Genomic DNA, 24,031 nt, shown 5'->3' with positions numbered 1-24,031 from the left:
CGCTGAACGCTGCTGGACAATGATTTTTTTATTTGATTCGGTCACGTATTTTTTAAGTTACAGAGGTTTTAGTAAAAAAAAAAAAACCCAGCCGTTTTTTCAATTGCCTTCAGCGTGTGACGTCAAAAAGCTCGCGCAACCCCCCTCCTACTGATTTATTGAAGGCTTTCAGCATGGCGCTGCTGTGCGTCTGTGCGTATGGGCTCACCTCTCCTCTCTCCCCTTGCTTCTCCTCTCTCCCACACCCGGGAGACCATCTCCCCGCTATCCCCCCCCCCGGACCTTTCACTGATGCGCTCCCCACCCCCCCTCCCCGGACCTTTCACTGATGCGCTCCCCCGCCCCCCACGGACCTTTCACTAATGCGCACCCCCCCCCCCCCCGGGAACTTTCACTGATGCGCTCCCCGCCCCCCCCCCCCCCCCCCCCCCGGGACCTGTTGGTGCTGGGGGCAAGAGAGAGTAGGGGAAAGGGGTGTGCTGGGGAAAGGGGGGGTGGGGGATAGTAAGAGTGTGTCTGGGGGAGAGAGAATGGTGGCGGGGTCTGAGAATGGGGACTGGGGAGGGGGACAACAGGGGTCGTCCGGAGGGGGCTTGGTGGTGGGGGAAATAGGGGTACTGGGAAAAGGGGAGGTCGTGGGGAAAGGGGGGGTGTGGGGAGAGTAAGATTGGGGTTGGGGGAGGAGAGAATGGGGGGTGTGGGAATGGGCCCAACGGGCCCTCTTCGCTAGTATATATCTATAAAATCCTACACTATTGGCATGCTCTTATTTATGTATTGGACTGCAGAACTACAGCAGGGGAGTAGTGAACAAGAAACTGTCTCAAGAAATGTGAGTGGTGGTACACCTGGAGAAGGCAAATAAATACACTGTATTGTCTGTTACTATTACTGTCTGAAAACAGAAGGATCTTGGCATGCAAGTTTACTTATGCCTGAAAGCAGTAGAACATATAAAATGGTTAAGAAGCATATGAAATACCTACCTTAAAAAGACACAAAGTGCCAGAATCACTCAGCAAGTCAGGCAGCATTTTTGGAGAATTTGGAATACTGTTTAATTTTTTAAAAATTCTAAAGTGGTTGTCTTCAAACATCAATTTCTTTTTGTAGAGGCACTCCAATGCATCACAATCGTTGTGTGAAATCATCCGACTTAGCAGAGACCAGATGATTCAAATGCAGAGCCTACCAGAACCAGATCCACTTTTGGCCACAATAGAGAAGTATGTAGTTTGATAGAAAATAATTGTCTTAAAATTGCACAATTCGTATTGAATTTTTCATGAAGGCCAATGTTATGCAGGTAAAATTATTTGATTTCAACATTATCTGTTGGAAAAGAAAAGCAATGGTTTCATACATTGGGAAACTAAATGCTTGCATTACCTCTTGAATATATTTGTATTTGTTCAGCAGTATTAAGATTGGATTAACAATTAATATGTCTCGTGTTTGATCAATAAATATTAAAAAAGAGAACATAAAACAGCACAACACAGGAGCATGCACTTCAATATCTGTGCTGACCGTGATGCCAAGTTACACTAATCTGCTCTGCCTACATGTCCCTCTATTCCCTGATATCCATGTTCCTCTCTAAATGTCACAATCTTATCCGCTTCCACCACCACCCCGGCAGCACTTTCGAGGCACTCACCACTCTGTGCTTTACAAAAAAATTTGCCCCATATTATTCTCTTAAACTTTTCCCTCTGACCCTTGTGTCTCTGTGTGCAAATATATTTTTTATATTGTATATATTAAATCTTTTGACTTCCCTACCCTGGGAAGAAGAATGGGACCATCCACCTGATGTACACCCCTCATCATTTTCTATGGAGGCCAGTTCTCTGAATGCTTTCAAGAGAGAGCTAGATAGAGCTCTTAAGGATAGCGGAGTCAGGGGGTATGGGGAGAAGGCAGGAACGGGGTACTGATTGAGAATGATCAGCCATGATCACATTGAATGGTGGTGCTGGCTCGAAGGGCTGAATGGCCTACTCCTGCACCTATTGTCTATTGTCTATATCTTTATAAGGTCACCCCATAATCTCCTATACTCCAAGGAAATAAAGTCTCAGCATATCTAGCCTCTCTTTATAATTCAAGCCATCCAGTCCCAGTATCATCCTTGTGAATCTTTTCTGCACCCTTTCCAGCTTAATGACATCATGGACAACCAGAACTGCACGCAACACTCTAAATGTGGTCTTCCCAATGAGTTGTACAATAGTTTCATGACATCCTGACTTCTGTACTGGAAAATGACGCTCGAGAAGTAGTAATGGGAAGCAAAGAAACGGAGTACAAACTGAATAAGTATTTTCTGTCAATTTTCACAGTGGAAAACATCAGCAACATTGCCAGAAATTCAAGAGAGTCAGGGGGCAAAAGTGCTTGCAGTCGCTATTGCTAAAGAGCAGGTCCTTAGGAAGCTCAAAGGTTTGAAGATGGATAAGTCAACTGGACTAGGTGGATTAAACCCCAGAGTTCTGATAAAGGTAGCTGTAGAGATAGTGGAGGCATTAGTAGTGATCTTTCACGAATCACTAATGTCTGGAATGGTTCCAGAAGACGCGAAAATCATGAATGTAACTCCACCGTTTAAAAAGGAAATGAGACAAAAGAAAGGAAACTATAGGCCGGTTAGTCTAACTTCAATGGTTGGTAAGATTTTAGAGTACATTATTAAGGATGAGGTTTCGGGGTACTTGGAAGCACATGATAAAATAGCTGAAGTCTGCAGGGTTTTGTTAAGCGGAGATCTTGCCTGACAAATCTGTTGGAATCTTTGAGGATGTTACAAGCAGACAAAGGAGAGACAATTCCTTGGATTTTCGGAAGGCCTTTGATATGGTACTAGATGTGAGGCTGCTAAGCAAGATAAGAACCCATGGTATTAGAGGCAAGGTACCAGCAAGGATAGAAAATTCGTTGACTGGCAGAAGGCCAGAAGTTTTGAAGGAATAAGGGAGACCTTTTCTGTTTGTCTACAGTAACATGTGTTCCACAGGGGTTGGTGTTTGATCCGCAACTTTGCATGTTACGCGTTAATGATCTGGATAACAGAATTATCACAAAATGCTGGAGTAACTCAGCAGGTCAGGCAGCATCTAGGAGAGATGGAATGGGTGATGTTTCGGGTCGAGATCCTTCTTCAGACTGATAACGGAATTGATGGCTTTGTGGCCAACTTTGCGGATGATACGAGGGTAGATGGAAGGGCAGGTAGTTTTGAGGAAGCATAAAGACTTTGACAGGTTGGGAGAGTGGGTAAACAAGTGACAAATGGAATACATCGTAGCAAAGTGTACGGTCATACACTTCGGTAGAAGGAATAAAGGTGTAGACCATTTTCTAAATGGGGAGAGGAATCAGAAATCGGTGGTGCAAAGGCATTTGAGAGTGCCGATGCAGGATTTCCAAAAGGTTAATTTGCAAGTCAAGTCGATAGTAAGGAAAGCAAATTTATTTCAAGAGGACTAGAATATAAAAACAAGGATGTAATGCTGAGGCTTTATACGATGCTGGTCAGGCCACATTTGGAATATTGAGGGCAGTTTTGGGCCCCATATCTGAGGAAGGATGTGCTGGTGTTAGAGAAGGTGCAGAGAAGATTTACAAGAATGATCCCAGGGATGATTGGGTTAACATATGAGGAGCGTTTGATGCCTCTAGGCCTGTACTCCAGAGTTTAGAAGGATGAGTGGAATCTCATTGAAACCTACCGAATAATGTTAGGCCCAGGCGGAGTTGACGTGGAGAGGATGTTTCCAGTAGTGGGAGAGAGGTCTCAAAAGAAAAGGACGTACCTTTAGAATGGAGATGAGGGGGAATTTCTTTAGTCAGAGGGTGGTGAATCTGTGAAAGTCATTGCCATGGATGGCTGTGGAGGCCAAATCAATGGGTATTTTTTAAAGCAGAGATTGATAGGTTCTTAATTAGTAGTGGCATCAAAGGTTATGGGGAGAAGGCAGGAGAACGGAGTTGAGAGGGAAAAATGGGTCAGCCATGATCGAATGGTGGAGTAGACTCGATGAGACAAATGGCTGAATTCTGCTCTTATGTCTTATATATTTCCCTTACTTGTCTAGAGTGGTGAAGATGCCATTGATGCTAGAAAGAGTGCAGAGAAGATCGATGAGGATCTTGCCAGAACTCTAGGGCCTGCACTCTAGGGAGAGGTTGGTCAGGCTAGAACTTTATTTCTTGGGGGAAAAAAAGGGTGATCAAATAGAGATATATAAAATCATTAGGTGAATAGCCAGGGTTTTTTTTTCCAGGGTAGGGCAATCGAGAACTTGGTTTCAGGTGAGAGGAGAAAGATTTAATAAGAAACGGATGGACAGCCTTTTCACACAGGGTGATGGGTACGAGTTGCCAGATGAAGCATTGAGGAAGGTACAATACCAATATTCAAAGGATACTTGGACCCACCGGTACAAGGATAAGAAAGGTTTACAGAGATATGGGGCAGGCATGGGCAAATGGGACGGATGGGCATCTTTGGTGGCGTGGATGGGTTAGGCCAAAAGGTCAGTTTCTGTACTATATGACTTATAACTTAAACTAGTGCTACCCAACAATCCGTCCAACAATAATGTTCTCATCACTGCTGCATTCCCTTCCCTTGTTCATATCTTTTGAAATCATTGTCAATCTCAATTTCTCATTGCAGCCTTCTTCAATGTGCCTCCTCATCCGAGCATTATAAACTGTATAGAATCTTCAATTTAAAGAAAAACAATTAGTTGTTTCGATCAGCTCGGGAAAATTCAGCTCGGGAAAATTCAATGCAGCTTGGGCAAAGTAGTTTCAAAGAGCCAGATTGATAGCACTGGAAGATAGTTGTACATTTCACCAGTTGGAACCTCATGTGGATGTCCGGAATGTTATGCACATGTTTCAAACAGAAAGAAGTAATTTATTTTATTGAAGACTCTTGGGCAATCATAGATTCCATCATTCAATGAGCTTGAATGACTTGAGTGAAGAATTCATTCGCCTACTTGGTTATTTTCAGTTTCAATTTAGATTTTGATTGCAGTGTTTAATACCAATAGTAATGATTGAAAAAATGTTTGTTGTAATTTTAAAAAGGGATTTTTTTACAGGCAAGAAACTTTAGAATACTTGCTTGCAAGTGTCCTCGATAAGGAGAAGATCGAATCAGCAATTGTGAATTGTATTCAAATATTATTGACATTGCTAGAGACTCGAAGGCCTGCGTAAGTCATAATTAATACAAATCATTTATAACACTGTCATTAGAATATTTGTTATTTAATATTACAATTACATGTTATCTGCGGTGTACAATGACACAATTTCTGGATCACTTTTGTGTTATGGATTTGGATTTAGGAAACTGAACAGCCTATAAAATGCCGAAGCGAGGTCCATGCATATTTCTATCATGTCGAGGTTTTGAACAAAGAGATGTGAGATCATTGAAGTCCCATTAGCATTGTGACAAACAAGGCTAGCAGTTATAGTTCTGGGTATTGGGGAAAATGAAATGTGAATTGCCAATGCCGCATAAAATCACATAGATTTTACTGGGGCTGTGCTAAGTAAATCAGGATTGCTGCATGAGGCATGAGGAATATAGTTTTAATCATACTGCATGGGAGAATTTGAGGCTCTGCTGAAAGAAGAGGGCAAATAAAATGAAAACGTACAGAATCGCAGCATTGTTGCAGCACATGAATGGTCATTCAGATTAGAGGTTTTGGCTATCAAATGGGCTCTAGGATTAATCCTGTCCTCATTGAAGAAATTTAAGCTTGGTTTATGAATGTTGTTTTAAACAATGAAGAGTGTACATTCTGGCCACTTGAATCCATTAATTCTCCTGTTCCTAATTATTCAATGTGTAAAGTAGTAAGGAATATTGGGTTAGATGCCAGAGTACCTTTTCAGTTGGCATTATCGGTTTCCTGTCCATTGGAAGGATGCTTAAGTTCTGAAATGAACATTATGGACAATAGGCAGGCTTCTGAATTATTGTAGTCTGTATAAGCTTGATTGTCATAAGGGATTGGCGGAGGAAATTGAGAAATGTTTTTGCTAAATTAATCAGATTTTTAACGGGATATTGGCAATTTAAGGATGATAGCGCCTGAGCTGAGAATCAGGTTTTTGGCTTTCCCCATATTCTTTGCACAATAATAATGTAACATGCTTTAACCTTTTTTTCCAAGTTTTGAAGGCCAGCTAGAGATTTGTCCAACTGGTATGAATCATGCAGCCTTTTCTGTGAGTAATAGCACATTGCAAGCCATTAGAGAAAGGCTTAAAGACTTCCATCAAATACTACTGGAACCTCCAAAGGTAAAATGGATTTAATAGCTTTCAATTCTTAGATATATGTGATTATGTTTAAGGTATAGGGGATTGACACGTAAAGTTGGTTATTTCACATATGCCCAAGCTATTATTTTTTTTATTCACAAAATGCTGGAGTAACTCAGCAGGTCAGGCAGCATCTCGGGAGAGAAGGAATGGGTGACGTTTCGGGTCGAGACCCTTCTTCAGACTGATGTCGGGGGTGGGACAAAGGAAGGATATAGGTGGAGACAGGAAGATAGAGGGAGATCTGGGAAGGAGGAGGGGAAGGGAGGGACAGAGGAGCTATCTGAAGTTGGAGAAGTCGACGTTCATACCACCGGGCTGCAAACTGCCCAGGCGAAATATGAGGTGCTGCTCCTCCAATTTCCGGCGGGCCTCACTATGGCACTGGAGGAGGCCCATTACAGAGAGGTCAGACTGGGAATGGGAGGGGGAGTTAAAGTGCTGGGCCACCGGGAGATCAGTTGCATTAATGCGGACCGAGCGCAGGTGTTCAGCGAAGCGATCGCCGAGCCTGCGCTTGGTTTCGCCGATATAAATAAGTTGACATCTAGAGCAGCGGATGCAATAGATGAGGTTGGAGGAGGTGCAGGTGAACCTCTGTCTCACCTGGAAAGACTGTTTGGGTCCTTTGATGGAGTTGAGGGGGGAGGTAAAGGGACAGGTGTTGCATCTCGTGCGGTTGCAAGGGAAAGTGCCCGGGGTTGGGGTGGTTTGGGTAGGAAGGGACGAGTGGACCAGGGGGTTACGGAGGGAACGGTCTCTGCGGAACGCAGAGAGGGGAGGGGATGGGAAGATATGGCCAGTGGTGGGGTCCCGTTGTAGGTGACGGAAATGTTGGTGGATGATATGTTGGATCCGCTGGCTGGTGGGGTGGAAGGTGAGAACGAGGGGGATCCTGTCCTTGTTGCGAGTGGGGGGAGGGGGAGCAAGAGCGGAGCTGCGGGATGTAGAAGAGACCCTAGTGAGAGCCTCATCTATAATGGAGGAGGGGAAGCCCCGTTTTCTGAAGAACGAGGACATCTCGGAAGCCCTAGTCTGAAACACCTCATCCCGGGCGCAGATGCGGCGTAGACGGAGGAATTGGGAGTAGGGGATAGACTTTTTGCAGGGGACCGGGTGGGAAGAAGTGTAGTCCAGATAGCTGTGCGAGTCGGTGGGCTTGTAGTAAATGTCCGTCACTAGTCTTGCAGATGTGGCTATGGTAGCGAGTCTGGGTCAAGATGTGGTCGTAGAGTAGTACTTTCCTATTATGTAAGTACTCACATTGTTGTAATTTATTGTTAATTTGGCTTTCACATGCCAATCTTACCAATTTGGCAAAGGAGTCATTGTTACTATAATGTTGAACTAGCACGAAGTTGCTCAAGCATGCCTTCATCTGCTTTCTTAGGCACATTAAAAGATCCAATGGTACTATTTACCAGAAGAGCAGGTGAGCAAGGTAGTTCATCACAGTGTCCTGAAATGAAAAAGGGTCCTGACCCAAAACGACGTCTATCCATTTCCCTCTGCAGATGCTGTCCAGTGAGGCTATATGGGTGAAGCTCAGAAACAAGAAAGGGGTGATCACCTTGTTGGGAGTGTATGACAGGCCCACAAATAGTCAATGGGATTTAGAAGAGCAAATATGCCAGGAGATTGCAGAGAGCTGCAGAACTAATGAGGTCATCATAGTAGGGGTTCCAACTTTCCCAATATTGACTGGGAATGTCATAGTACAAAAGGTTTAGACCGGGCAGAATTTGTTAAATGTGTTCAGGAAAGTTTCCTCAGCCAATATGTAAAGGGCCCTACACGGGAGATATTTGATCTAGTCTTAGAATATTGGGAAGGGCAAGTGGATGAAGTGTTTTTGGATGAGCCTTTTGGGACCAGTGACCGCTATTCTGTTAGGTTTAAGATAGTCATGGATAGAGACAGGACAGGATGATGAGTTAAAATTCTAAATCGGCAACACCAACTTTGAAGTTATTAGACGGGAACCCGCTCAAGTTGATTGGAGTAGATTGTGGCAAAAGGAATGCAAGGAAATGGGATGGCTTTAAGTCCAGGACATCCATGTTCCTGTTAGAATGAAGGGTAGAGCAAGTGGGCATAAGGAAGCTTGGACAACAAGAGAAATACGGGCTCTGGTCAAGAATAAGATTGAGATTTTTGAAGATGTGACCAAAAAGGTTGATGACGGCAGAGCTGTAGACGTATATATGAATTTCAGCAAGGCATTTGACAATGTTTTGCATGTAGTCTGCTCTGGAAGGTTAGATCCCATGGGATCCAAGGAGAGCTAGACAAATTGATAGAAAATTGGCTTCATGGGAGGAAGCAGAGGGTGATGGTGGAAGTTTTTTTGGACTGGAGGCCTAAGACTAGTGGTGTGCCTCAGGGTTTGGTGCTGGGCCTATTGCTGTTTATCATCTATATCAATGTACACTGGTCAGATGTTCATCTTGTTCATCAGCGTATTGAGTATAAAAGTTGGGAGGTCATGTTACGTTGAAAAAGACATTGGTGAGGCCACATTTAGAGTATGGTGTTCAGTTTAGGTCACCCTGTTAAAGGAAAGATGTTAAGCTGGAAAGGGTGCAGAGAAGATTTAACCCTGAGCTGTAGGGAGAGGTTGAGCAGGCTCAAACTTTATTCTTTGGAGCACAGGAGGGTGGGGGGCTGGGATCTTATACCCAGTGTAGGGGAATCAAGAACTAGAGGCCGTAGGTTTAAGGTGAGTGGGGGAGGGGGGGGAAGGGGGGATATTTAATGGCTACCTGAGGAGCGGTGTTTTTACACAAAGGGTGGTAATATGAAAAAGGCTACCAGAGTAGGTAGTTGAGGCAGGTACTATAACAATGTTTTTAAAAAACATTTAGATAAGTATATGGATAGGATATGTTTTGAGGGATATGTGCCAAATGCAGGCAGGTGGATTTGTGTAGATAGGGCATGTTGGTTGGCGTGGGCAAGTTGAGCTAAAGGGCATGTTTCCACGCTGTCTGACTATAACCCACTGAGTTCTTCCAGTTCTTTTTTTGCTCAAGATTCGAGCATGCATTCTCTTGTGTTCCCTGGCCAATACTTGTCCCTTAGTCAGCATTGCCGGAACAATCATTGCTGTCAGTGGTTGCTTGCTGTACATCGCCATGAGACATTTCCAAAAATAAGTTATCATGCACTAGTATATCTCCGTTGTAAAATTATGCAGCTGATTTTGAAAGTAATTAAATGAGAGTACCAGGAAGAGGTGAAAAATCTCTAATGCATGTGAAGGTAACGTTATTTTTAAACTGTTAAACTGGATTTTGTTAATTACTGCAAAAAATTTTAAGACCAATTTGGTAATTTATATTGTCTGTTCCTAATCTTGTATTCCTTTTATTTGTAGAAAAGTCCAATGAAAACAACATGGGGAATATTAAACACGCCAGTGGGGAATACCCGTCTAAATGTGGTCAGACTTGTAGCCAGCCTTCTGCAAACAAACACATACAGTATTAATGCAGAACTTGTAGAACTTAACACTATAGATGTTTTATTGGTGAGGATTTAACCAGTCTGATGTTTTTATATTGCATTTATGGATTCTTTAACTATTTGAAACACTGGAGCCAATTATGTTGTAAATCAGTTTTCTCTTTCTTGGGAGCTGATTTTGTGACTAGAGAGAAGTTAGAAAACCACATTTGAAAAGGGTGTAGAGGCGATTAAGATTATTTGGATTCTGAGAAGACTATAGAGGAGATTTGCTAGAATTGTACCAGGCATAGGGACATCCGGTGGTGAGAATAGCAAAACTGGGATTGCCGGTCTTTTAGAGTAAAGACCCCAGAGTATTTAATTGTCATATGCACCAGGACATGAATAATGAAATTGTTACATGCCGATGCTTTACAAGCATACGAATGCAACAATACAACAGATACATATGGATGTTTCCATAAATAAGGGTATCAACCTGTGACCTGGGTGGCTAAATTTGAAAGTTATTAAATCACAATAGATACCACAGGATTAAAAACAGGCTTACCTATGATCCTTTTGAGCTAATTTGTGATCAAAATCGACCAAAATGTAACACTTTCAAAATCTGGAAAAAAAACAAGAGAAAAAAATGATTTATAAAGCATACAAGACAAATTGGACACTTACTGATTTCAAAGCTCCCTTACAAAATGTCGGCACCTAACCCACCACGTGGCACATAGTTCACACGTTGTTTGAAAACCCCCAGTTATAGCGCTATAAATAGCATTGACAACGGGAGGGACTCCAGAATGAGATATCGCTAAAATAGGTGAGCAAACTAGACTTTTATTTCATGATTTTAAGTTCTATTCATTATTAAGTATTTCAATAGAAAGCTTAAACACAAAATATAAACAATAAAAAAAGAAACAATAAATATAGAAAAGGTTCACACGTGACACATTTCACACGTGACCAAAGGAGCACCGCTACTCACTTTCTGCTGCAAAAACTTGGGACATCAGAAAACCATCTAATCGGGTGGTAAATGATAAAAATCATAAGCATAATCAGAATTTGGCTTATATAGAGTTATTTAATCGCAAAATTATTGCAATCATTCTGGTATAAATTAGGCTAAGGATTTGATGAAATCCTACTTGAAAAATGTCACAAAAAGGCAAGAAACAAGAAAACACTGAGATTTTTCTTTGTAAAAATAGATTTATTTATTTTTGCTTCATTTAATTATTTTGGCTATACACCATGACCTATACTAAAAATACAGGATATGAAACAATGGGAATATTAGATAAAAAACAGGAAAATAACCTAATTTGGAGACCTTCAGTTCACTTCTGAGTGCTGTATTTACAGAAACACCCATATACAATAATCAGTTATTCCAGAGTAAGGTACAGATGTATTTGAAATTGGAGGGAGTTTAGTCAATAGTCGTTTATTTGTCACATACACATAAATGTGTAGTGAAATGAAACATTACCCGCAGTTGAACCAATAAGAATAATCAATAAAAATGCAATAACACATACAATCACAAACTAACACCAAACAAAAAGAAACATCCATCACAGTGAGTCTCCTCCAGTCCCTCTTCACTGTGATGGAAGGCCACAATGTCTTTTCTCTTCCCCTGCCGTCTTCTCCTGCGGTCAGGCTGTTGTCGGGGCGATCGGGGCTCCCGACATTGAAGCCCCCGCTGGGCGGTGAAAATCCCGCGGCCTTTTCCAGGCCGCGCTGGACGGTGAAAGGTCCGCGGCGGGCCGACCCAAGCCCCGCGATTCGGGGCGGGCGAACACGCTGCCGCTGCCGGAGCTCCCGATGTCGGCCCCCACCCTGGGGCCTTGGGGCTTCCGACGTCCATGCGGCCCGCTCCGGAGACGAGTCGCAGCCGCTCCCGCAGCATCCGCAGGCAGCCAGCGCCGCAGGTGGTGAGTCCGGGCCGCGGGCTCTGCGAACCAGAGCCACAGGTGGTCCCAGGTGCATGGCCGATGGTAGGCCGCAGTGGGAACGGAGACACGACACAGAAACAAAGGTCGCGTCTCCGTTCGGGAGAGAGAATTTTACAGTTCCCCTTCCCCCCGCACCCCCACCCCCCACACACATAACATACAAACCCTACACCATATTAAAACTACAATTCATACAAAAACAACAAAAAACACAAAAGACAGACGGACTGCAGGCAAGCCGCAGCTGCGACGGCAGCGCTGGCTCCTCAGGGTAGAAAATTACCATATTAGATGAAAATGATTGACAGAAATGGAAGAGATTAGACTTGTTTTAGTTGTGATTTGCCACATACTGATTTAAAGAATAGGGGAAGCTCTTAAAACAGTGATTTCCAAACGGGAATTTGGGTATGAAGTTTAAAAAATATTGCTGAGATAACAGAAAGATCAGGCACGATAATGATGGTCCATGTGGCGGCTACCTCCATTATGTGGTTTTATGATTTGTTTGGGAAATAATTGTCATCCATGAATGTATGATTAATATGTTAGCATAATTTTACTTTTGCCACCTCCTGAAATCATAAATATAAATAATTATTTTTATTTTAAAAAGGACATGTACTTCAGATACATTTGGAATAATTTTCTTCATGTACAAGTAGAAATTTGCATTGCAACAATCTTAGGAAGTCCTCCACCTCTTGACACCAGCATAGAAAACAACATAGAAGAAAATCTTGATACTGCCAGAGAAAATATATTAATTAAACATGTAAGAGACTTTCATGTATTATTAGATATTGCATTGTTAAAGATTAATTATTTGGTGAAATTCATCGTTGATCAATTAAGTTCAGTCATGCTACCATAGCATTTTCTCAATCATGATTTGAGTAAAGAAAAACTTACTTTACAAATGTGCTTGGATATTGTGACTAATCTTTAAAAAATATGTGTTTATAATATTTCTTTTAATTTAGGAGTATTTCTTGATGTGACTCTTTATAAGATTATTTTTGTGTTTTATTTTGATTAGTTCATTGCTCCTTCTGTGCAAAATGATAGAATATAGAACAGTACATCACAAGAACAGGCCCTTCAGCCCACCGTCTGCCGAACGTGATGCCAAGACCATCACTGCACATAACCCATATCCTTCCATTCCCTCACTATCCAGATGCCTGTCCAAAAGTCTCTTAAATGCCACTAATGTATCTCTTTCAACCACCATCCCTGGTAGGGCGCTCAGGCATTCCCTACCCTTTGAAAAAAAACAACATGTCCTTTCTTACACATAGCCTTTAAACTTTGACTCTCTCACCTAAAAGCTATGCTCTCTAGTATTTGATTTTTATATCCTGAGAAAGCAATCCAAGTCTGTCCAAACTTGTGTGGTTAATACCCCTAATCGAGGCATCATTCTGGTTAACCTGCTTTCCAAAGCTTCCACATTCTTCCTGTAATAGGGCGACAACTTTACACAATACTCCAAATTCGACCGAACCAAAGTCCTATAAAGCTGCAGTATGACTTCCAGACTATTATACCTAATGTTCCAACCAATGAAAGCAAGCATACCATATGCCTATCTCTGACACCTTCCTCCCATTCTTTGAACTGTCTGTCTCTATCACAGGGGACAGACTATCAACTGACGTCTACAACTGACTCCCACAGTTATCTGGACTATGCTTCCTACTAACCTGCCTTTTGCAAAGACTCCATTCTTTACTCTCAATTCCTATGTCAATGTCCCATCTGCTCCCAAGATGAGGCCTTCTATTTTCCTTCACCCGCATTTCCTCTGTGTCCCGTGGTTCTGCTCTCCCTCCTACCCCCCCCCCCCCAGGTGGAACAAGGATAGACTTCCCCTGTCCTCACATTCCACCCTGCCAACCTCTGCATCCAACACATCATCCTCCGACATTTCTGTCACATCCATTGTGATCCCACTACCAGTTACATCTTCTCATCTCTACCCTTTTCTGCCTTTTGCAGAGACCACTCCCTCCGCAACTCCTTGGTTCATTCATCCCATCCAACCTACCCTTTCCCCAAATAATTTCCCCTGAAACCGCAGGAGATGTAACCTGTCCCTCGCCTCCTTACAGTAACCCCAGCAGTCCAGGTGAGACAGAGGTTTACATGCACCTTCTCTAACTTCACCTACTGCATCTGGTGTTCCCAATGTGGCCTCCTGCACATCGGCGAGACCAAGCGTAGACTCCGCAACTATTTTGCTAAACACCTGCGGTCGGTCTACCAAAATTTACTGGATCTCCTGGTTGCTAATCATTTTAACTCCTCTTAGACAATAGACAATAGGTGCAGGAGGAGGCCATTCGGCCCTTCGAGCCAGCACCACCATTCAATGTGATCATGGCTGATCATTCTCAATCAGTACTCCGTTCCTGCCTTCTCCCCATACCCCCTGACTCCGCTATCCTTAAGAGCTCTATCTAGCTCTCTCTTGAATGCATTCAGAGAATTGGCCTCCACTGCCTTCTGAGGCAGAGAATTCCACAGATTCACAACTCTGACTGAAAAAGTTTTTCCTCATCTCAATTCTAAATGGCCTACCCCTTATTCTTAAACTGTGGCCCCTTGTTCTGGACTCCCCCAACATTGGGAACATGTTTCCTGCCTCTAACGTGTCCAACCCCTTAATAATCTTATACGTTTCGATAACCATACCATACTGACCTTGGATAGCATACAAGCCAACAGTACAAACAATTGAATTCTTCAATGTTAGGTCACCTCTAACACTCCCCCTCCCCCTCTCCTACATTCTTTTCTCTGGCTTCACAATTGTCAACTCTTTAATCCATCTGTCTTGCATCTCCTGCTTTCATCTCTGTCCCTTGTTCCATATATCTGCCCGTCAAAAAATCCCCCTCAACTGTGTATACCAATAACTCTTTGCCTGCCTCTGTTCTCTTCAAGTTTACGTTACCCCAAGCTTGCAGTCTTAAAAAGGGTCCCGACCTGAAACATCACCTATCCATGTTCTCCAGAGTGCTGTCTGATTCGCTGAGTTCCTCCAGCACTTTTTTTGTTTTGTTTGCATGCGTATGTTATTTTCAACAGTCCTTCCAATCAATTAAGAGTATCTGCTGCCTCAAAGCAGCTGAGTTGGAAATGACAAAACGGAACCATTATTCTAAAGATCAATAAATTCACGAGAAATGTTATTTTTGTTTTTATCGAAAAATATATATTAACTTAGATTTTCATTATTCAGTTGTTGCAGAAGTGCCAATTAATTCAGAGAATACTCGACGCATGGGACAATAATGAAAAAGAACAGTAAGTGACATATTGGTTTGTTTTTAGTTTGTTATCTTCTCGGACACCTAAAAAAGTAAAAATGCTGATAGGCTTTCTTGATCACTGCATCAGTGTAAAGGGGTCAGGTTAGGTTGCTGGTGGTATAGATGCATATAACTGTCGACCATCTCTTGAGCACCTCTGTTAATGAGAACAGGAATGTGGTCACTCTCTCACTTATTTAAGTCAACAGCCAATTTTTCTGTCCTGCTGACTTTAAGGGTGGGGTCATTTTTCTGATAACATGACATTAAGTTCTCGATGCCTCCCTTGTACTAATTGGTTACAGATCCAGCAGACAACAATTGTCAGTGGCAGACTTGAAGATCAAGTTGGTGTTGTACTTGACCATGCAGTCATGGGTTTACGGAGTAAGGCAAGGGGCTAAATCCAGAACCCTAAGAGGCACCAGTGTTGAGGGTCAGGGTGGAGGAAATATGATGACCAATTCTAACCAACTGAGATCTACCAGTTAAGAAGTCCAGAAGCCAGTTGCCAAATGGAAGTCCCAAGACCAAAGTCCAGAAGTTTAGAGATGAGCTTGTTTTATATTAAAGGGTTGAAGGCTGAGCTGTAGTCAGTGAATAGCATCCTGATCATAAATGTTCTTATTATCAAGGTTATCCATTGAATGTATTGCAAGACAGATGATTAAGATGGTTGGTGGTTGATTAAATGAATGCAGTAGATATCTTCTTAGAATTGTGGTAAACAGTTATTTCTCATTTTTGATGACGTTATACAGTCATGGTACCTTGGGATCAGACATTTTAAGATGCATATCCATCACAAGCACAGATTGTAGGGTAACATTTACACACAGCCTGGAATTATAAATGAGAAGGACAACAATAGACTACAAGAAAACACAAAATAGAAGTTAACAAGTGGAAGTGATAGAATTTAATACAGAAAAACGTGAGATGACTGCAGAAATAATGGCACAAATTTAGACGAAATGGCAGAAGCAGCGGCCAAGGTAGAAATAACCATAATATCCTGGCGTGTGGTGTTGAGAGAGTGGTTCATAAAGCACATGTGATCCATAATTTTGATGTGGTAAATAGCTGTTCCAGTGGGTTTAAGCATCATGATTGATTTCTTATTATTGTCATGTGTATCGAGATATAGTGGAAAAACTTTGTTTTGCTTGCTCTACAGGTAAATCATATCTTGCATGAGTACAAAAGATAGACACAAAAAGCGGGAGTAACTCAGTGGGACAGGCAGCATCTCTGGTGAGAAGGAATAGATGACGTTTCGGGTCGAGATCTTTCAGACTAGTTCAGGATAAGGGAAACGAGTGATATAGACGATGATGTTGAGAGATAAAGAACAATGAATGAAAGATATGCAAAAAGCTAACAAAAAGGAAATAGGCCATTGTTAGCTGTTTGTTGGGTGAAAATGAGAAACTGGTACAGCTTTGGGGAGGGAGGGATAGAGAGAGAAGGAATACCGGAGTTACTTGAAGTTAGAAAGCCTTCGACAAGGTCCCACATAGGAGATTAGTGGGCAAAATTAGAGCACATGGTATTGGGGGTAGGGTACTGACATGGATAGAAAATTGGTTGACAGACAGAAAGCAAAGAGTGGGGATAAATGGGTCCCTTTCGGAATGGCAGGCAGTGACCAGTGGGGTACCGCAAGGTTCGGTGCTGGGACCCCAGCTATTTACGATATACATTAATGACTTAGATAACATAACATAACATAACATAACATAACATAACAACACTTTATTGTCACTCGGCATTTTACACTGAACGAAATTTCAGCAGTCACACAAAACACAGCAAAAAAGAAAAGAACACAGGACACCCGACCCCAACACAAACATCCATCACAGTGACTCCAAACACCTCCTCACTGTGATGGAGGCAACAAAACTTCCCCTCTCTTCCCCCCGCACCCACGGACAGGCAGCTCGACCCCTACCGAGGCAAACGACACGCACAGCCCCCGCAAGGCCCCGTGGCCGAGCCGCCCTGGGCACCGAAACGTCCCGCGGCCGCACCGGGGGATGTTAAGTCCAGCGGCCGAGCCGCACCGGGCACCGAAACGTCCCGCGGCCGAGCCGCACCGGGCACTGAAACGTCCCGCGGCCGATCCGCACCGGGCACTGAAACGTCCCGCGGCCGAGCCGCACCGGGCACTGAAACGTCCCGCGGCCGAGCAGCACCGGGCGATGTTAAGTCCAGCGGCCGAGCCGCACCGGGCACTGAAACGTCCCGCGGCCAAGCCGCGCTGGCGATGTTAAGTCCCACAGCCGAGCCGCACCGGCGATGGAAGGCCCCGCGGGCGAGCTGCGCCCCGGGGAAGAGACCTAATAAAAGAAAGGTTTCCCCCGCCCCACCCCACCCCCACACCCCACACCCACACCCCACCCCCCCCACCACACATACACAGCCAAAAACAGAAACAAAAACCATCCCAACACCGACACAAACAAAAAAAAAAGAAAAAAGACAAACAGACTGCCAGAGAGCCGCAGCCGTTAGGCGCAGCCAACTCCTCGGGGCCTTCCATCGCCGGTGGGTGTCCTAGTGCATCAGGGATTAAAAGTACCATTAGCAAATTTGCAGATGATACTAAGCTGGGGGGTAGTGTGAATTGTGAGGAAGATGCAATAAGGCTGTAGGGTGACTTGGACAGGTTGTGTGAGTGGGCGGATACATGGCAGATGCAGTTTAATGTAGATAAGTGTGAGGTTATTCACTTTGGAAGTAAGAATAGAAAGGCAGATTATTATCTGAATGGTGTCAAGTTAGGAAGAGGGGATGTTCAATGAGATCTGGGTGTCCTAGTGCATCAGTCACTGAAAGGAAGCATGCAGGTACAGCAGGCAGTGAAGAAAGCCAATGGAATGTTGGCCTTCATAACAAGAGGAGTTGAGTATAGGAGCAAAGAGGTCCTTCTACAGTTGTACCGGGCCCTGGTGAGACCCACCTGGAGTACTGTGTGCAGTTTTGGTCTTCAAATTTGAGGAAAGATATTCTTGCTATTGAGGGCGTGTAGCGTAGGTTCACTAGGTTAATTCCCGGAATGGCGGGACTGTCGTATGTTGAAAGGCTGGAGCAATTAGGCTTGTATACACTGGAATTTAGAAGGATGAGGGGGGGATCTTATTGAAACATATAAGATAATTAGGGGATTGGACACATTAGAGGCAGGAAACATGTTCCCAATGTTGGGGGAGTCCAGAACAAGGGGCCACAGTTTAAGAATAAGGGGTAGGCCATTTAGAACGGAGATGAGGAAGAACTTTTTCAGTCAGAGAGTGGTGAAGGTGTGGAATTCTCTGCCTCAGAAGGCAGTGGAGGCCAGTTCGTTGGATGCTTTCAAGAGAGAGCTGGATAGAGCTCTTAAGGATAGCGGAGTGAGGGGGTATGGGGAGAAGGCAGGAACGGGGTACTGATTTAGAGTGATCAGCCATGATCGCATTGAATGGCGGTGCTGGCTTGAAGGGCTGAATGGCCTACTCCTGCACCTATTGTCTATTGTCTATCTATTGTCTATAGAGAAATCAGTATTCATACCACCATACCACTGGGCTGAGTTAACCAGGGAGTTGTAAACGGAACGGTCTCTGCGGAAGACGGAAAGGGGTGAAGATGTGACTATTGTTAGGATCCCGTTGGAGACGGTGAAAAATTCGGAGGATTACACATTTTGTCATGCATGAGTATATCAGGTAGTCCAAAAGAGAAAATAAAACGAGTGCAGAATATAGTGTTACAGCGACAGAGAAAGTGCAGTTATTAAAAAAGTATAAGGACTGCAACAAGATAGATTAGGTCAGGAAATCATCCTTAACATATGAGAAGATTGTTCAAGAGTCTTATAACTGGGCAGCACGGTGGCGTAGCTGTAGAGCTATTGCCTTGCAGCGCCAGAGACGTGGATTCGATCCTGACTATGGGTGCTGGTCTGTACGGAGTTTGTACGTTTTCCCTGTGGACCCTGAAGATCTCTGATATCTACGGTTTCATCCCACACACCAAAGACGTACACGTTTGTAGATTAAATGGCTTGGTATAAATGTAAATTGTCCCTAGTGTGTGTGGGACAGTGTTGGTGTGCGGGGATCGCTGGTCGGTGTGGACTCAGTGGGCTGGTTTTCGCGCTGTATTTCTAAACTAAACTAAAATTAACCATCAGAGAAGAAGCTGTTCTTAAACCTGGTAATATGTGCCTTTAGGCTGTTGCATATTATACCTGACAGGCAAGAAAAGACAATTACTCGGGTATTGTATATTTTTATAGTAGTTTAGTTTAGTTTTCCAGTCAGCGGAAAGACAATACATGATTACAAACTAACCATTCACAGTATACAGATACATGATAAGGGAATAACGTTTAGTGCAAGGTAAAGCCAGCAAGGTCTGATTAAAGATAGTCCAAAGGTCACCAATGCGGTAGATAGTAGTTCAGAACTGCTCTCTGGTTGTGGTGGGATGATTTAGTTGCCTCCAAACAGCTGGGAAGAAATTGTCCCTGGATCTGGAGGTGTGCATTTTCACACTTCTATACCTTTTGCCCGATGGGAGATAGGAGAAGAGGGAGTGGCCTCTTAAAGCACATTAAGAAAGCATGCCTATCTAATTAAAATTTAGTTTATTGTCCCATGGTCACCGAGGTACAGCAAAAAGCTTCTTGTTGCATGCTTTCCAGTCAGCAGAAAGACAATACATGCTTACAATCAATCCATTTACAATGTATGGTAAGGAAATAATGTTTAGTGCAAGGTAAAGCCCGCAAAGTCCTGTCAAGAGACATCAGAGGTAGATAGTAGATCAGCACTGCTCTCTAGTTGTGGTAGGCTGATGGGAGAGGGGTGAAGAGGGAGTGGCCCGGGTGCGACTTGTCCTTGATTATGCTGCTGGCCTTGCCGAGGCAGCGTGAGGTATAAATGGAATCAATAAAAGGAAGGTTGGTTTCTGTGATGGCCTGGGCTGCGTCCACAATTTGCTGCAATTTATTATGGTTCTGGATGGAGCTGTTCCCAAACCAAGCTATGATGCATCCTGATAAAATGCATCCTGATAAAATAATAACTGTGCAAAGAGCTTATCACTCTTGGTAAATACGTGACTTTCCAACTTTTGTAAATAGAATTTGTTTGAATGCCTAAGTATAAACTTGGTCTAAAATTCTGGTATGTAGCAACAAGTTTGAGTGAGAGGGAGACACTCATCATAATAATTCCAGATAATAAACAGAAATATGTCAAATATTAAAAGTAGTATGAAATAGGCAGCTGATAACGCAACCATAACTTTAATAACTGCAGGATTTCCTTGGTATGCTTCTTGCTTTGAAATAACATCTGTATTGTCCACTGAATACAACTTGATAACCATGTTTTCGATCCTCGAAAAAAAATGGTACATTGTTACTTTATAAGCTGTCTTTTACTGAGCCTGGATTGATTAATGGTACCTGTTCTTTATTAGGGTACCTGTTCTTTATTAGATGCCACTTCAGTAAATAATTTAATTTTGCTGTCAGGGCTAGTATATTTGATATGTGGTGGTCAAAAGATTTGTCCTACACTGTGACTGAAAATCTGTTTTCAAGTTGTTGGGTATGTGCTATGTTAATGCGAGTTTCAGGGATAGGTATTCCAGATTTAAAGCAGTAGTACTTTTGGATTCTGATTGCTTGGCTTTGAATTGTTTACTTGCCTCTTCTGTTTTACGTTATTTTGATCTGGTACAGATTCGAGCAGTTCAAAGTACATTTGTGAATATTAATCAGGATTATTGGGTATCAGAATTGAAAAAAGCTCATAGTAAATTAGGTAAATTGAAGCAGAACTATTAATAAGTGTTCAATGGTTCAATGATTAAATATTATCTAAGTAGATCTGAATTTATAGGATATTAATATTTAAGTACATTTTTAAATATCTTTTTATATATATGGCTTATTACTGAACATAAACACTGTGAAATGTGTAGGATTCTCTGCATATTTCCTTGTTGTTTGAATCCAGACTATACTGTGCCATGTGATTTCCAGATTTTATAAAACAGTCAACATCGGTGTGGTTGACCTCCTCCTACTTATCCTTGGACCATGATCTCACAGATGAGCAACAGGCCTAAATCTCAAACACCATTACTGATTTCATCACTTCTGGCTGTCTGCCTTCCACAGCCTCCAACTTTATCCTTTCCCAGCCGCTCACAGCCCGTTTTTACCTTCTCCCCAAAATCCACAAACACAACTGCCCTGGCAGACCCATTGCTTCTGCCTGTTCCTGTCCCACGGAAATGATTTCCACGTACCTCGACTCCATCCTATCCCCCCTGGTCCAATCTCTCCCGACCTATGTCCAAGATACCTCGCATGTCTTTGTCTCTTTAATGACTTCCGCTTTCCGAGCCCCCACTCCCTCATCTTTACTATGAAAATTCAGTCACTCTACACCTCCATCCCCCACCAGGAAGGCCTTAAAGCCCTCTGTTTCTTCCTCGACTGCAGAACCATCCAATTTCCCTCTACTAACACTCTACTCCGCCTAGCGAACAGATCCTCATCCTCAACAACTTCTCCTTTGATCCCTCCCACGTGCACCAAGTCCAAGGCGTAACTATGGGCACCCACATGGGCCCCAGCTATGCCTGCCTCTTTTAAGGGTACGTTGAACAATCCCTCTTCCAGGCATACGCTGGCCCAATCCCCGAACTCTATCTCCATTACATTGATGACTGCATCGGTGCAACCTCCTGCACCCATGCAGAACTCCTGCACCCATGCAGAACTCATGGACTTCATTAACTTCACCACCAATTTTCTTCCTGCACTCAAATTTACTTGGAACATCTCTGACACCTCCCTCCCCTTTCTTGATCTCACAGACTCCATCACGAGAAATAGACTATTGACTAACGTCAATTACAAACCCACTGACTCCCATAACTATCTCGACTACACATCTTCCAACCCTGCTTCCTGCAAAGATTCTATCCCCTACTCCCAGTTCCTCCGTCTACGCCGCATCTGCGCCAAGATGAGGTGTTCCATACTAGAACATCCGAGATGTCCTCATTCTTTAGGCAACGGGGGTTCCTCTCTCCCATCATAGATGAGGCCCTCACTTGTTTCTCCTCGGTATCCCGCAGCTCCGCCCTTGCTCCCCCTCCCCCTAGTCGCAACAGAGACAGTCCCCCTTGTCCTTACCTTCCACCCCATCAGCCGTCGCATACAACACATAATCCTCCAAAATCTCCGCCACCTCCAACGGGATCCCACCACATTTTCCCATCTCCACCCCTTTCCGCCTTCCGCAGAGACCGTTGCATCTGGAACTCGGGTTAACTCATCCTTTCCCACCCAAACCACCCCCGCCCCCGGTACCTTCCCCTGTAGCCGCAAAAGATGCAATACCTGTCCCTATACCTTCTCCCTCGACTCTGTACTGGGACCACGACAGTCCTTTCCGGTTAGCCAGAGGTTCACTTACACCTCCTCCATCCTCATCTGCTACATCCGTTGTTCAAGATGTCGACTCTTAATACATCAGCAAGACCAAACATAGACTGGGCGATCGTTTCGCTGAACACCTTCCCTCAGTCCGCCTGAACCTGTCTGATCTCCCAGTTACTAACACTTTAATTCTCCTTCCTATTACCACACACACCTTTCTGTCCTAGGTCTCCTCCATTGTCAGATTAAGGCTAAATGCAAATTGGAGGAACAGCATCTCATATTTCGCTCGTGCAGCTTTCAGCCCAGTCATATGAATATTAATTTCTCTCAGGTAGTCCCGGCATTCCTTCTCTCTATCCCTCCCCCACGCAAGTCGCACTAGCTTCTCAGTTTCACCCTTCAAACAGCTATAATGGTCTGTTTCCTTTATCATCGTTACTTTTTTTGCATAGCTTTCATTCATTGTTCTTTATCTCTCCACATCACTGTCTATATCTCTCGTTTCCCTTATCCCTAACCAGTCTGAAGAAGGGTCTCGACCCGAAATGTCACCCATTCCTTCTCTCTAGAGATGCCGCCAGTTACTCCAGCTTTTTGTGTCTATCATCGGTGTGCTAAATATTGAAAATATATTTACTTCCTATAAGACACAATATTACTCTACTTTCTTTGAAGCTTTTAGACTGTAAATTTGAAGGAATAGTTGCATCATGGATTTAATATGAAGTTGTCAAGATTTTCATGAGATAAATTCCCCTCCAACAAGTACATTGACATGTGAATTTTGTATTTGAGTATGCAATTGGATCTTGCAGCAAGTCTTTACATGGAATATAATTTGGGTTTGATACACACAAAAAACATTCACACTTAAAAATAGTTTTTTAAAGACAATAGGCTTATAATACAGAAAGTAAATACAGAAACCTGATTAAAATCTTGTAGTAATGGGATCAAAGATGGAGAAATATTGACGTCAGGAAGTTCTTCAAACAAAAGCTTGAAATTAACTTTTAGATCTGGTGGTAGAAACAAGAATAATGCAATGGTTTAAAGAGCAGCAATGAGCTAGAGGACCATTTTTGTTTTTCTGGGATGATAACCTTCAGTTGTATCGTACTCTATTATATTGTCTTTCAGATCAGAAGGTGGAAGACGAAAAGGGTACATGGGTCACTTAACACGGATAGCCAATGCTGTTGTGCATAATGCTGAGAAGGGGCCAAACAGTGCATTAATAAATCAGCTGCTTAAAGGTATTATCCATGTGTTTTTTTCTGAGAACATATATTTCAGCACGGCTGTCATTCATTCTATACTATTATTCAAAGTTTACACTGGCAGTTGACAGCTTAGAAAACATTTACTCAGCAGTTTAAATTCCTTGAATGTACATTTGGAAAAGGTGGCAAGGAAGATGAAAATTAGTTTCCATGTGCATATACATGTGAAGGATAAGGTTCTGGCCTTTCTGC

The 24,031-nt window shown here is 43.1% G+C and overlaps 1 protein-coding gene across 7 annotated transcripts in view; it reads left to right on the top strand.

Annotated features, from left to right (window-relative positions):
• The window catches only part of ppp6r3 (protein phosphatase 6, regulatory subunit 3), a 106,830-nt gene that overhangs the window by 20,001 nt on the left and 62,798 nt on the right, over positions 1 to 24,031 (top strand). For all 7 annotated transcript variants that reach the window (XM_078415353.1, XM_078415351.1, XM_078415354.1 and 4 more), the window contains exons 6-12: positions 1,114 to 1,226; positions 5,118 to 5,231; positions 6,207 to 6,336; positions 9,734 to 9,886; positions 12,403 to 12,561; positions 15,034 to 15,098; positions 23,697 to 23,812. In XM_078415353.1, coding sequence (XP_078271479.1) covers positions 1,114 to 1,226; positions 5,118 to 5,231; positions 6,207 to 6,336; positions 9,734 to 9,886; positions 12,403 to 12,561; positions 15,034 to 15,098; positions 23,697 to 23,812 — 850 coding nt within the window. The remainder of the gene's footprint in view (positions 1 to 1,113; positions 1,227 to 5,117; positions 5,232 to 6,206; positions 6,337 to 9,733; positions 9,887 to 12,402; positions 12,562 to 15,033; positions 15,099 to 23,696; positions 23,813 to 24,031) is intronic.

Source organism: Rhinoraja longicauda, chromosome 18, assembly GCF_053455715.1.
Source record: "Rhinoraja longicauda isolate Sanriku21f chromosome 18, sRhiLon1.1, whole genome shotgun sequence".
Classification (NCBI taxonomy): Eukaryota; Metazoa; Chordata; class Chondrichthyes; order Rajiformes; family Arhynchobatidae; genus Rhinoraja; species Rhinoraja longicauda.
Note: the sequence above shows the minus strand (reverse complement) of the source record. Positions and strands in the feature narration are given on the sequence as shown.